This window comes from Truncatella angustata, assembly GCF_020726525.1.
Source record: "Truncatella angustata strain MPI-SDFR-AT-0073 chromosome Unknown BKA67scaffold_5, whole genome shotgun sequence".
Lineage (NCBI taxonomy): Eukaryota > Fungi > Ascomycota > Sordariomycetes > Amphisphaeriales > Sporocadaceae > Truncatella > Truncatella angustata.
The window spans coordinates 3,413,402-3,426,084 of NW_025763385.1; the positions used below are offsets into that span (position 1 = coordinate 3,413,402).

The 12,683-nt window shown below is 49.0% G+C and overlaps 6 protein-coding genes across 6 annotated transcripts; 4 read left to right on the forward strand and 2 right to left on the reverse strand.

Annotated features, from left to right (window-relative positions):
* The first annotated feature begins 570 nt into the window (after positions 1 to 570).
* BKA67DRAFT_570289 (uncharacterized protein) lies at positions 571 to 1,119 on the forward strand. Its single transcript, XM_046103153.1, has one exon. It carries the CDS (start codon positions 750 to 752, stop codon positions 978 to 980), a length of 231 nt encoding a protein of 76 aa, XP_045957839.1. The 5' UTR covers positions 571 to 749; the 3' UTR covers positions 981 to 1,119.
* Positions 1,120 to 1,247: 128 nt separating this feature from the next.
* On the forward strand, positions 1,248 to 2,103 carry BKA67DRAFT_660153 (uncharacterized protein; the record flags this gene model as incomplete). Its single annotated transcript, XM_046107570.1, has 2 exons — positions 1,248 to 1,422; positions 1,472 to 2,103. The coding sequence occupies 2 exons, from the start codon at positions 1,248 to 1,250 to the stop codon at positions 2,101 to 2,103; spliced, it is 807 nt and encodes a 268-aa protein (XP_045957840.1).
* A 1,503-nt stretch (positions 2,104 to 3,606) lies between these two features.
* On the reverse strand, positions 3,607 to 4,694 carry BKA67DRAFT_324448 (uncharacterized protein). Its single transcript, XM_046096204.1, has 2 exons — positions 3,897 to 4,694; positions 3,607 to 3,835 (listed from the first exon to the last, which is right to left on the reverse strand). Exons 1-2 carry the CDS (start codon positions 4,316 to 4,318, stop codon positions 3,646 to 3,648), a joined length of 612 nt encoding a protein of 203 aa, XP_045957841.1. The 5' UTR covers positions 4,319 to 4,694; the 3' UTR covers positions 3,607 to 3,645.
* Positions 4,695 to 5,944: 1,250 nt separating this feature from the next.
* Positions 5,945 to 6,445, forward strand: BKA67DRAFT_324421 (uncharacterized protein). Its single transcript, XM_046096203.1, has 2 exons — positions 5,945 to 6,124; positions 6,178 to 6,445. The coding sequence occupies exons 1-2, from the start codon at positions 6,055 to 6,057 to the stop codon at positions 6,354 to 6,356; spliced, it is 249 nt and encodes an 82-aa protein (XP_045957842.1). The 5' UTR covers positions 5,945 to 6,054; the 3' UTR covers positions 6,357 to 6,445.
* Positions 6,446 to 6,595: 150 nt separating this feature from the next.
* On the reverse strand, positions 6,596 to 7,811 carry BKA67DRAFT_570298 (uncharacterized protein). The gene is made up of 3 exons (XM_046103154.1): positions 7,222 to 7,811; positions 7,072 to 7,157; positions 6,596 to 7,010 (listed from the first exon to the last, which is right to left on the reverse strand). Exons 1-3 carry the CDS (start codon positions 7,393 to 7,395, stop codon positions 6,785 to 6,787), a joined length of 486 nt encoding a protein of 161 aa, XP_045957843.1. The 5' UTR covers positions 7,396 to 7,811; the 3' UTR covers positions 6,596 to 6,784.
* Positions 7,812 to 11,934: 4,123 nt separating this feature from the next.
* Positions 11,935 to 12,669, forward strand: BKA67DRAFT_324739 (uncharacterized protein). The gene has a single exon (XM_046096205.1). It carries the CDS (start codon positions 12,100 to 12,102, stop codon positions 12,484 to 12,486), a length of 387 nt encoding a protein of 128 aa, XP_045957844.1. The 5' UTR covers positions 11,935 to 12,099; the 3' UTR covers positions 12,487 to 12,669.
* The last annotated feature ends 14 nt before the right edge of the window (positions 12,670 to 12,683 follow it).

Consider the following 12,683-nt stretch of genomic DNA (forward strand, 5'->3'; position numbering starts at 1 on the left):
AGGTGACCCTGAGTTCTTCCCACCATCACCTGACACTCAACCTACAACACCACAAAACGAGTCAGATCTAGCTGAAATTGGTCTGTTTACTCCTCATAATAGTAAGGACCTTCGACTTCAAATTAGGGACGTTACCATCAATCATTCGCAAACTTCTAGAGACGTAAGGGAGTTGCTTGGGAAATGTGCCAAGTCACTTGACATGGCGCTCGCAGAACTAGCAACAACACGTCAAGCAAACCTCGATTTGCAAGCTGAACTAGATAATCACAAGCCTGATAAACGTCAAACAGTTAGAAAAGACCCGAATAAGGTCTTTGCTAGTGTTGCAGAGATCAGACCAGCGCAAGACAAGCTGAAAAGGAAGATGCCTGAGCTACAACGCAATGAACAAGTCCCTATTGACTCGTTCCTCGAAATACAACCTTCCACGCGAAAGCGGACACGTAAATAACCTAGAGATAGTTTATTTGAATTGATTTCATGGTGTTATGGCTGGCAGTTGTTGTATCTATCTATCAGTGTGTTTGAGGAAACGTCGGTAAATCGGCGTGCAAAAGGGGGTGCGTGCGAAAGTGGGTGGGCACGGTTAGTCTAAAGGCGGACTTGGAGCGTGATGCTCTTAATTAGGCTGCATTGCGGCTAAGCATTTGGGTGATTAGTTCCACTAAGCTACAATAGGTCAAGGCAAGGGTACTTGCGCTTTCGCTTGTGTTGTTTCAATATCAGCGGTGATCAGTAGCGCTACGATGCTGCAAAAGTCACTGTACATCAATCCGTGCAGGAAGCTGCTGCTGTGCTTCTTGGAGGCTTTGATGACTAGAACTGGCGCAACAGGTACGATACCAGTGATTGCGCCTATCAAGTCCATCTTTTACCATCTAGTGGGGCAGCTCGGTCGAGATCGCGACAGGAAGAGTTATAATACCTTGCAATTTAGTAAGCTGGCGAAGTCGAGAAGCACATTGGCGCAAGAATGACATGCTTGGAGGGCAGGTATTGGGACATGTGTTGAGAAGACACAGACAAACGGGGCACAAGGTGTCGCACCCCTGACCGTGGGGCACAGCAATGCTCGGCATGTGCAATTCGTATGTACCGCAAAATGTGAGGCAGCGGTGTTTCCTTTAGGCAGAACCGACATGAACGCTGGAAACGATTCTTAAAAACCAGCGCAATCGCATAGGGTGGCCCATCGTTGACTCGACGCCTTTGCCTAGGCATGAACCTCAGATTCAGGATATTCTATGTCTGTAGATCCGGTAACGTGGGTGTTCCCGCCTGCCGGTGCTGCGGATATCACCCCTGGAATCGCGACCAGCAGTTTTGGGCCAGTGTACCCAAACGACACGGTCATCTTGAATTGGACACCTTCTGACCAAACGCCTACTGTTGGCCTCGCATGCTTCAATAGCACCGGTGGTATGGCATTGGTACCTTCGAGGTTGAGAAATTACTGACTTGCGATAAGTTTATGACGACGATGTGAGTGTCGACGCGGTGTCAAAAGGACAATTGGCGCCAGTGTCCTTGAACCTCAACCAGCGATTCGCCACCACCGAGGAAGATGTGTACTGCCATTTCGTTTTCCACGGCACAAAGAATGGCAATACCGTTGTGTGGAAATTCAAGAAGCAACAGGGATCGATAGCGTCGACGTGGTCAGAAAGTTCGACTGCACCAAGCTCATCTTATTCCGGGACACCAAGTACTACGCAAACAAACAATACGTCATCAGAAAACACTATCCCATCTCCAATCGGGACTGGCGCGGCGGTTGGAATCGGCGTTGCTGTAACAGCATTCGTTTTCTTGGCCGTACTGGCTGGCGTCTTGCTCCTGCGGCGTCATCGACGGCAGCGGTGCGGACAGAATACTCTGCCAATGCCGTCGACGCCGGCCATAGTATACGAGCCGATTGCGCAGACTCCTTTATACGCTGAGTTGCAAACGCCCGAAACCAATAACATTGGCGGACCCCAGCAATCCGACTGTGCTCCCTTGCGGGAACTTCACAATGTCTCCAACACAAGCATTCCCGAACTCGATACTAGTATTGACCGGGTGCCGAATATTGATAGCTATAAATATAGGACGAATTAGCACAAAGGGTGTAATCGCTGAGCTCGGTACCTTGCCGCTACGGCAGCTTAAATACCAGGAACTCGCAACTAACAGATGCTCTATCCCGGTAATTTCTAGGTGAGGCTTTTGCCCGGCGGTCCACGCAGCACAAAGTGTTTGTCGGAATTGCTGCATGACGAACGCTCTCTTGTTTATGGTGTAGTTATCGTGTAAACGTAAGACACATCGAGAGCAGAGGGATAAAGCGGGAAGGTAAAACTGGTGGCAAATTTTGGATAACAGGAGGGATGCATTGAGAGCTTGACAAAGGAGTAAATCTATTTACGACACGAGGTTGATGAGCATTCTGGCGTTCAGATGGCTATCTTGACAGGCTTTTCTAATTCTCCTTAACTCTGCTGGCCTATTTTCTCAGCACTGCCTGGCTTAGAATAATAACCTTCATTACTCTTGCTTTCAACATGTATCATCAGCACATCTCAGACTAATTGTCGAGCTGAACCCCTAATTCGAAGCCATGTAATCTCATTCATTCCGTACGTATTACAGCCTTTGCTCTTCGAAATTAATAATTTTGGTGTTTACTATTCACCCTCTTTGTAAATTTGGTTCGATGACCACAGCTTCTTTCATACGTCGTAACGGAAATTTCTCTAGGCATCTAGTAATAATGACTAGTCTCTTGTGATGGGTCGAAGAGATCTGACTTTGTGGTATCGAATTCATTTATAGTGGTGCCCCGAGCAATCAAGCTTTCCATTCAATCGTGCTTCACGTCTTCACATTCTGTACCATATCCTTAAATTGATGCTCTGATAGATATGCGATATCATTCGTCATGCAATCCGATACACTAAACATCATCATGCTCCGTTCCCAATTCAGCTTTAGCGAGACACCGTCACCATCTGTCTGGATGGTAGCGGAAAGATCCGGCCAAAATTCTCGTGTAAAAAAGGTTCTACTACAGTGAACTGGCACCGGTACTGGTACGGGCCTGGTGCGGGCTCGAGTTAGTCTGTCATCTTTTTCCCGGATCATACTCAACCGGCAGCACCTAGAATACGAGATAAGCTTCGATATTACTGCCAGTTATTATCAGCATGGTGGAGTGGTGGAGTGGTGGAAAAAGAAGGTATTTTAATAGAAAAGCTTGCATAATCACCTTCATTGATCTGTGTGGTGAGGTGGAACAATCTACATCAGTTGGCAAGACCGGTGGATACCATTTATTGTGCTTATATCTTCGAAATGTAGTCTTCACGATGACTGGGAGTCCAGCCGCGACTTTCTGGTGTATGGAGATGAATCGATGTTAAAACGTTTAGCTGGTTGGTCACATGTGGTGTTAGTTCGAATTGAGAGCGGTGCATGGAGCTCTGAGAGCATGAGCATGCCTTTCGCAGAGGGAACATCCTTAATTCTCTGCTCCTTGCACTACCAGCGTCTCAACAGTCACTACGTTCATGTGAGAACTCTTTAACGTGGGTAGACACAAGCAGTATTTATACCACAGCATTCCATTGCTCCTATATTTACACCAATCGTGTCCGATGCAGCTTAATCCCCTTCATGCAGTAAGTAAATCCCTCGATTTCTCTGCTGACCCAGCCTTTCAATCATTTCTTGATCCATTTTTGTATTTGTTGAGGCAGCCGGAATATCCCGTGGCTCCATGACTGGTAAAGGAGAAGCCCAAGGAGCATCAGAAGGTGAAGCAAACAAAATCACAGCCCAGAAATGACTCGGCCTAATAAATCATCCGTCAACGTTTCTTTCCCCAACATATGACTCCTCACGTGAATACTCACTTTGTTATGGGCTGAATCATCTTTGTCGAGTGTTCCTCTAATCTTTGAGAGATCCGATCGAGCTTGATATGCAAACCTCGGATCATATTGGAAGGCCTATGCCTGAACCGATGCGGCGGCCGCTGCGGCCGTTTTCTTGACCGATGCACCCAGCGTATCGGCATCGCCATATGACGCGGCGGCAGTGCGGACTTCTGCTTCCGCGTGCGCACGTCGAAGAGCCTGTGTGGACATTTGAGGCAAGTTTGATACATGTGCTTGTGTAGCCATGATCTTGAAGATGAAGGATGAATAGAGTTGGTAGTAAGTGCTGTCTTGCAACAGGTTGCCAGAAAAACAGAACTTAGTATTTCAACCTGCGAATGCAGTGTGTTATAGAAGGGCAAAGTAGTACAAAAAAAACTAGCCTGTTCAGAACACATTATAGTTATGCGTAGGACCAGTGACCGCCGCTGTTGATGCGGGGTCAATGAAGCGGCAGGCCTGCGACAGAATTGTCTCCACCAACAATTCTCTCAATGCTTTTCAGACGACATCTTTGGAGACGCGGTAATAGTCCGCTGATCCTACAGGTTGGAGCATCTCAATTGAGCTTGATCTGATGGAATGGTGCCCGAGTCCCTTTCGAGCGCTCTCCAGTGTTTTTGAGGCCATTAGTTAGGTCACTATTACGGACACCATTCGTGGTCCAAGCTCTTTTCACCTCTTCCAAAACGGTATTGTGTGAAACGCAACCATGGCGACCAAGGGACAGCTTAGGAAACCCATTTTGTCCGTCAACTACAACAAGACGGCGAGGTATAATTTGTTTCGATGAGATTCATCACGTCGTCGTCTGTCCCGAATATTTGGCCCCTGACTTGCTCAGCGCGAGAATAAGAGCAATTCATAAGTTGCACCGTGAGATATATTATTTATTACCCTGTTTTAGCATACCACCAATAGTCTCAAGCCTCAGCCCCTGGTCATGGTCAGGTTTTATCATGCGCCGATCGGGCCAGGATCTCCACGCTAGCTATGCTTTTGGCAAGAGTATCTGTCCAGTCGAGATAACGCGAAAACTTGTCCAAACCATATCACCAAAGCAGCACTGGGATTTCTGCGGACCTACTTCCACCTAATCCATTCGCAAACCCTTTTAAATGGTTGTACTCTTGCTAAACGGCACTTCCTACCTAGCAATATGAACCCGGCAATTTCATTCGATCGGCAGTCGATCGCAAAGGTGCGAAGTCCTCACAATGTTCATATTGAACCTGGGAGGCTCGCGGGTACTGCCCAAAGATAAAGTACGCCTTACCTTGCAACGGCAGGGGTTCCTCACTTTTGCGCAGTTGGCTCCGAGCATTCATGTTAAGTGGGTGGCCACACCAACTGAGGATGCGCAGATTCGAGGCTGACAGCGACCACCTGAAGGCTCGAGGACGCCTTCGGCGCTTCTGAATGCCTACTGAAGTCATCATGACTGCTCCAATTGACTCCAATGACAGCAGAAAGTCCAGAATCACCTTTCCAATACCTAGCCGACTCTTCGAAGCATGTCTTTGCCTACCAGCGATTGTTTTCAAACCCTTGACGTTGCTCACTGCTTCTGATTGACTTGAGGCCACCGACCCAGACCGATCGAACGCGGCTAGGTCTCCTGCGTACCGATCATGTCAGACCCAACCATTTATACAATCGGATGGATTTGTGCCGTAGAAGCCGAACTTATCGCGGCCACGATCTTACTCGACAAGGAACCGAGGATTTGGAAGAAGCGCCCGTCCATGTCACCAACACATATACTCTAAGTCACATTGGAAAGCACAATATTGTCATTGCCGCATTGCCGCATTGGCAATGTGGGCTCGTCAGCGCTGCTAACGTCGCCAGAGACATGATACGCACTTTTCCCGATATCAGAATCGGTTTAATGGTAGGTATTGGTGGTGGTGCGCCAAGTTCGAAAGCACGATGTTCGATTGGGTGACATCGTTGTCAGTTCTCCTGGCTACACAAGTGGAGGGGTGTTCCAATATGATTGCGGCAAGACTACACAAGATGCCAGCTTACTATCACTGGATACTTAAATCAGCCGCCACAGTGCCTGTTGACGGCAATGTCTACTTTGAAAGCCCAGTACAAACGTCGCGGCCACATTATCGAAGAGTGATTCATGACATTCTCGAGAACAATCCAAGGCTGTGGAGGGAGTGCTAAAAACCGGCGTCCAACACAGATAGGGTGTAAATGTTTTCCTTCAAACATGCTGGGAGCGATGATGCTGATTGTGCAACTGCATGCGACGACATTTCGAAGTTGGTTGATCGAGCCGGCCGATCCGAGGAACAAGACAACCCGGTGATCCACTTCGGCTTCAGTGCGTCCGCTAACCAGCTAATGAAGGATGCGACTATACGAGACAGCCTTTCGGCCGAGAAGTTACCTTGTGTTTCGAGATGGAGGCTGCCGGGCTGATGGATCATTTCCCATGTGTCGTGATCCGCTGGACCTGCGATTACTCGGACACGCACAAGAACGTGAGATGGCAGGGATATGCGGCGATGGCAGCTCCTGCGTACGCAAAGGACCTGCTTTATAAAGTAGCACCGAACAAGTGGAGGCCGAGAAGAAGCTGGCCGAAATTTTCACAAATTGTGTGTAGCTCTGAGCCCTATAGTGCATCTTGTAACACGAATGAAAGCATGACAATTTGACCATGACGTCTCAAATTGATTAGCACTATTCCGAAGCATTATCTTTACATATGGCCATACAAATTCGCGCACTATGCCTGGTCCCATGGAAGGTGCCATAGCGCCCCGCGTGCGTTTCAGTATGCCAAGCACAACCGCCATTCAATAAGTTTCTTGCGGCATCTTGCAAGGACACCTTAAAACAATATCCTATTCGTGAAGAAGACTGTGATGCTGTACACGGCCAGCCTTTTCGCCACCATGCTCTTGTCGCCAGGCGTGCTCATCGACGTTGCTCGAACTCGGTACGGGGCACGAGGGGTGCGAAATGCCAGCTCGGGCAGGATGTTCCTTCCCCGTCGTAACAATACCAACGTCAGATGATCGACGTGCGCGCGACAGTGCGGAATCACCAGAATCGAAATACTGCCTATGCCTGCCTAACCGTTTAGCTGCTTATGTATCAGCTAATAATGCTCAGGAACCGGACACTCAACTCTAACTGGTGATGGAGAAGATCGTATGTAGCCTGATCATTTCCGTACAGACGCAAAGGATGATCGACTGGCTCAATAGGTGTCTTCTTCATTAGTGAAAAGGTCAATACAGGGACCATATTTGAATGGTATAGATGGCATGCTACTTACTTTGTTGTCTAGCTGTTTCAGCCCGCCCAAATGCTCTTTAAAACTCATATTTCCTGTTCGTTTGTGGGGAATCAACTTTATGAAAAAGTGAGAAAGAGTAATGCTAAGGTGAATAAATATTCCAATGGGACAGGATCTTCCATTATCGATGTATAGCAAAAAGTTGTCAGGCATGCAACGTCATGGTGATCAATCACATTCATCACCGGTTCTGATTATCACACCAACTTAATATGATAGGTTTGTTAGGTTTGATAACGGCAATAGTGCCGCGCCCGGTATTACGCAGCTGGTTCTTTGTCCTTATCACCGGCTCGGGGCCGAAAAGGGGACCTTGCATGAATTGATCGTGGATCAGGGAAGAGCGGAAGCATGAAGAGGATGGCCGAGGCTGGGCGCCCGAATTCCCCACGGACGGGCCTACATACCTACTAACTCAATGCGCAGCATTTATCTCTGCATGTAACAAGAACAACAGGAACCACCCTGGTCCATCCTTTTAGATTTCCTCGAATCATCCCGATAGTGATGTTGTTAAAACGTAGCGTCAAAAACAACTGGGTCACTGTTGTATTTGGTATGAGTTAATCTTCTGCGAGGCTTAATTTACTAGGTTAGATATGTCAGGATGACGAGTCATAGCGCGACCCTTGGGTGCACGGTGTGTAATCACAATTAAGCCAATCAGAGCCAAGGGACCACCTCCGAAAAGCCCTAAGAGACTGGTTTTCGGAGCAGCTTGACGTCTGGGTTCTGTTAAGTATGTTGCCACAACAGCCTGGTTTCTTATGTCAGTGCAACATATCAGTCCGGCGAGATTGTCACACAACATCGCCAACAGCCAGCAAGACAACAACGTGAATTCAAATGCCACCCAGTAAATACACGCCAATCATCCCAGCACCACCCACCTGCGGTTGAGGGTTCGGTCTCTCCCTCACCCAGCCGCTGCCCAACGAGAGACCTGGTTCGAAAGCGTGCTTAAACCTCCATCGCCCGCAATGACTGCCGCCGTAGGGAAATTAGGGTAAGCCCTTGCTATTCTTGATTGTTAAGGACTAATTGTTGTGTTAATTCATGTAGTGATAGTGGACAGCCAAGTTGTTCAAACTGCAAGAAGGTAGGCCCAACCAGATGTGTCTATATAGAGTACCTCAAGGTGGGAGTACTCCCTTAGTTAGAACTGCTAGAGCTTTTTAGATCTATCCTAGAAGACCGCGTAACCAATCTTCTGACCGCTATCAAGAAGAACAGTGACACTGCCAGCCTCTTGTGCACCGTTAAATCAAACACAGCAGAAACACCTAGAGTCCGAAGTAATGGCGAAGAACTCGAATACGTATCCCGCCCTGAGTCCTATCGTGGCCTCCGATCTAGCATGGAGTAGTCTCCTCGGACCTGTCCTGAGCTTCGCGGCACACCATACAGTTAGCAGCAGTTCCAATCCTGCCGAATACAGCCGACTACTCAGAACTTCTAACTAGCGCAAAAATCGACGCCCGAATCTACTTATTGCGACGAGCGCCTGCGCAATCTTGATAGCAGTTTCTGGACTAACATGGAGGTTACTAACGACTTCGCCGCGCGATTCGTTTCACTGTACATATTGTTACACACACACACACACACACACAAGTTTATTACGCCCGGGCTATTCCCCTAGAGGGCAACTAACACTACACTACAAAATCGTTTCCGAAGTTTCCGTCCTCACTCCGACTCGAGCCCATACCCACCGACTAATCTGTTTTCGTTTCAACCCATTTCACTTTCATGACATCCCTGTATGATACTGTTCGTGGTTAGTGTACAGTACAGAACTTGCAGTACAGAGAATATGCACCAGCCATCTTGTGTCGTTGCCATACAGGCTTGTCTAGTTTGTCTAGTTTGTCTAGTTTGTCTAGTTTGTCTAGTTTGTCTAGTTTGTCTAGTTTGTCTAGTTTGTCTAGTTTGTCTAGTTTGTCTAGTTTGTCTAGTTTGTCTAGTTTGTCTAGTTTGTCTAGTTTGTCTAGTTTGTCTAGTTTGTCTAGTTTGTCTAGTTTGTCTAGTTTGTCTAGTTTGTCTAGTTTGTCTAGTTTGTCTAGTTCGTCATGCTCACTTCGTAACGTCTCCGTGTCTGTGACTAGGACAAGACTGATGTGTAATCTGCTACTGTATCAGTGAGTCTTGCCTGCGACTGAATGTGTCGTCTTTCGGTACGGTATTGTTACTGTACAGACAGTATTGCAACGTTACGATATGAATGATGCAGTCGATCGAGGGACGCATTCGGTAGAGGAGCATATTCGTACCCGGCCTACAGCTTATGGACAGTTCCAGCTGAACATCGACATTCAGGCTGTGGAGAGAGGGGGCCCAGAATTGGCATCTCAGGTTGCCTGGACATGCTAGAAACAGGCTGGTCCTGAATCATGTCCAGTCATGACACGAAACCTCGGCGGGTCGCCCACCATTTCTGTACACTCGGTCGGGAACGAGTCGTGTCTGCTTCTCGTCAGGCCGGAAATGGGCTGTCGCAATTTGTCGCGATCGTTTCGGGTGGCTGGACAGGCCTGGTTTTGAGTCGTGCTTTTCGTCGGTGGCCTATTTCGGGCCGTCCCATTTTCGACAGGGAGTACAGAAGAGGCGCATCGGTCGGCTTGTTGTGGGGGAAAACGGCTACGCGACGCCCGCCCACTTTGACGCAACCAAATAGTGGTCAACGCTATACCTGATTGAGGAGGAACAGCGCGACAAATCCGTACGCCTCCAAAGTGGTATGCAAATGCGCAAACAAAGCTTGAAGCAGTACTGCACCGATGTTCAAAAGCGTCCTGGTGGGGTCCAACCAGAACCAGAATCAGATTTAATCAATGGACGTCCTTCGCTCATTTTTGGATTATTCTCATTCTGATTTCTTTCATGATTGTACGGAAGCAGAACCAGCTAAGTATAGTATTGGTGCAATGTCTCCACACTTGATCCACGTTGCGTGCAGGACTACGAAATCGGCCACTCTAGCTGTCTCCACAATCTGACAGGTTTGTCTGAGATTCTCGTTTCCGTGCCTGACAGTGACAAGACCCTGATTTGTCGCCAACACAACAGCGACAGCGACAGCGACAGCGACGAAACCAGAAACGGCACAGAGATGACCAAGCTGCCATGACCGACCAGGACTGTACTGTATTTACTTACATACTCCTGATGGACAGTCAGATACAGTGGGGGCAGTCAAGCAGGGTAGAGAAGGAGAAAGAGGCAAGGAAACGACACGAGACATGGGACACGGTGATCGTGAGCCCATACATCACTAGCGAAATGGTCAAGCCGAAACCAGCGTTTATTCAATTATCTATGTACGTATATACCATAATGGCTACTGAAAATCCACAAATTCTACAAGATGCGTCTCTGCATTGGCTCTGTTAACCCCAGACAAGAGAGACTCGAAAGAGCTCTTGCCAGGACAGCAGGTTCGTAGCCAGCACCACGGACAGGTTGCAGAGGCCGCCTTCGCTGGCCGGTACACAGGGTTGGGACATCTGTGACCCCCGCAGGAAACCTAGGGAGATAGGACGTCTGCGGGAAAAGAGGGAAGCAATCCATCATCTGTAGGCTCCCGGGGCCTTCTCATCGGGATCGATCGTCTTCATTCTCGCATCATTGTCGTCGCCGTTCCCTCGCTGGGGCCGTTGGCATGCCCTTGTCGGGTGCGAGCGCGCATCGTCGCCGTCGTCGCGGCCTTGTCGCTTCGTCGGCGCGGCGCAGTGGAAAAATGGAGGATCGTCGCTGTCGTCGCCGTGTGTTGTCGGTTCGTGGATGCGTCGCTATCGTTGTGTTTGAAGTGCCAGCTTAGGTTTACCTAAATATTCGGTAACGGTTCATTCAATACACATAGTGACACTCTTCCTGGTGGAGAATAAAATCAAAACTCCACGGAGCACGATCAGCGTCGCCGGTTGGATTTTAACGAACAACTGGGGAGCTAGTGGCCTTGTCATGCAGGCACATGCAGGGGCACGCACAGTAATGGATAGGCATACACGTAGTCAGCTGTGGCAGCTGCACACAATCGACCCAACCACTCTAGGGGTTGGTGCACTCAATTGGGCCATTGCTGGCGAGGCACTACATGACGCCCTGGTCGACAATCGGAACCGAAACCGTACCAACAACAGCGTCTGCACGAGCACAAATCCCATCCAACACCATTGACAGTGGCCCCGTCGGGGCCTGCAGGTCGCAGTCTCCTGATGCGGGGTTGTTTGACCGACGACTGTGCGCCTTCAGCCGCCCGAGGCTCCCGACGTGTCCTAGACGACGACGACAACGACAACGACAACGACAACGACATGACCTGCCCGATTGGACGGCGCGAACCACCGAAGCCAGTATTGGTATTATTCACTCAGAGCCATCGCATACGGGACGACTCCTGATCGCGAATTGGGAGCAACACAGAGAGGCTACAAGAGACGGGCAGGCACCCTCGACCCGAAAGCCTGCAGGGTGGCTTGCATCGCCTCTGTTGATACTGAAGCCTAAATGGCTCTTTATATGCTAGACGAGCGACATACCGGCGGTTCGCATGGGCCGAGGTGACGACTATGTGTTCCACGCAGGCAGCATGTGCGGGCACAACATCGTCGTAGTGACGCTATCGGCAGGCCAGGACTATGGGACAGGATCGGCGGCTGCGCTTCCCTAATCTCTGGACCTGTCGCGAAGGCCGGCGCGCGACATCCGGCTGGGGGACGTGCTGGTCTGTCTTCCGGACGGCGAGAGCGCGGGACTGGTTACATATGATCTGGGCAAGGAGACGGAAGTTGTGTTCGAACCGCTTCGACAGTACACTTTGTTCCTGCTCAAGTTGTCTTAGCTCATTGAACTCAAATGGCGGACAGCCTAAAATTCCTTGCAGGTGTTGCTACTTTGCCGCCCAGAAGAAGGCGTAACTTGATCCTCAGTCTTCAATCCTCAGTCTTCAATCCTCAGTCTTCAGTCTTCAATCCTCAGTCTTTAGTCATCAATCCTCAATCCTCAGTCTTCAATCCTCAGTCCTCAGTCTTCAGTCCTCAGTCCTCAGTCTTCAGTCCTCAGTCTTCAATCCTCAATCCTCAGTCTTCAGTCTTCAATCCTCAGTCCTCAGTCTTCAGTCTTCAATCCTCCGTCCTCAGTCTTCAGTCTTCAGTCATCGTCTTCAGTCTTCAGTCTTCAGTCTTCAGTCTTCAGTCATCGTCTTCAGTCTTCAGTCTTCAGTCATCAATCCTCACTCTTTGATGAGAATGCGAGAGTTTGATTCTCATTATAGCCCTTTTATTGCTCTTTGGCTTGACGCGGAACAAAAATACTCTGAGAAGGACATCAAGAAGGCTTTCAGACAAGCATCCCTGCATTGCCATCCAGACAGACGGCGTATAGTCGATGTAAAACTAGACAGATGGCCTACGGCCTACTATTACTCATTTGAAAGACTC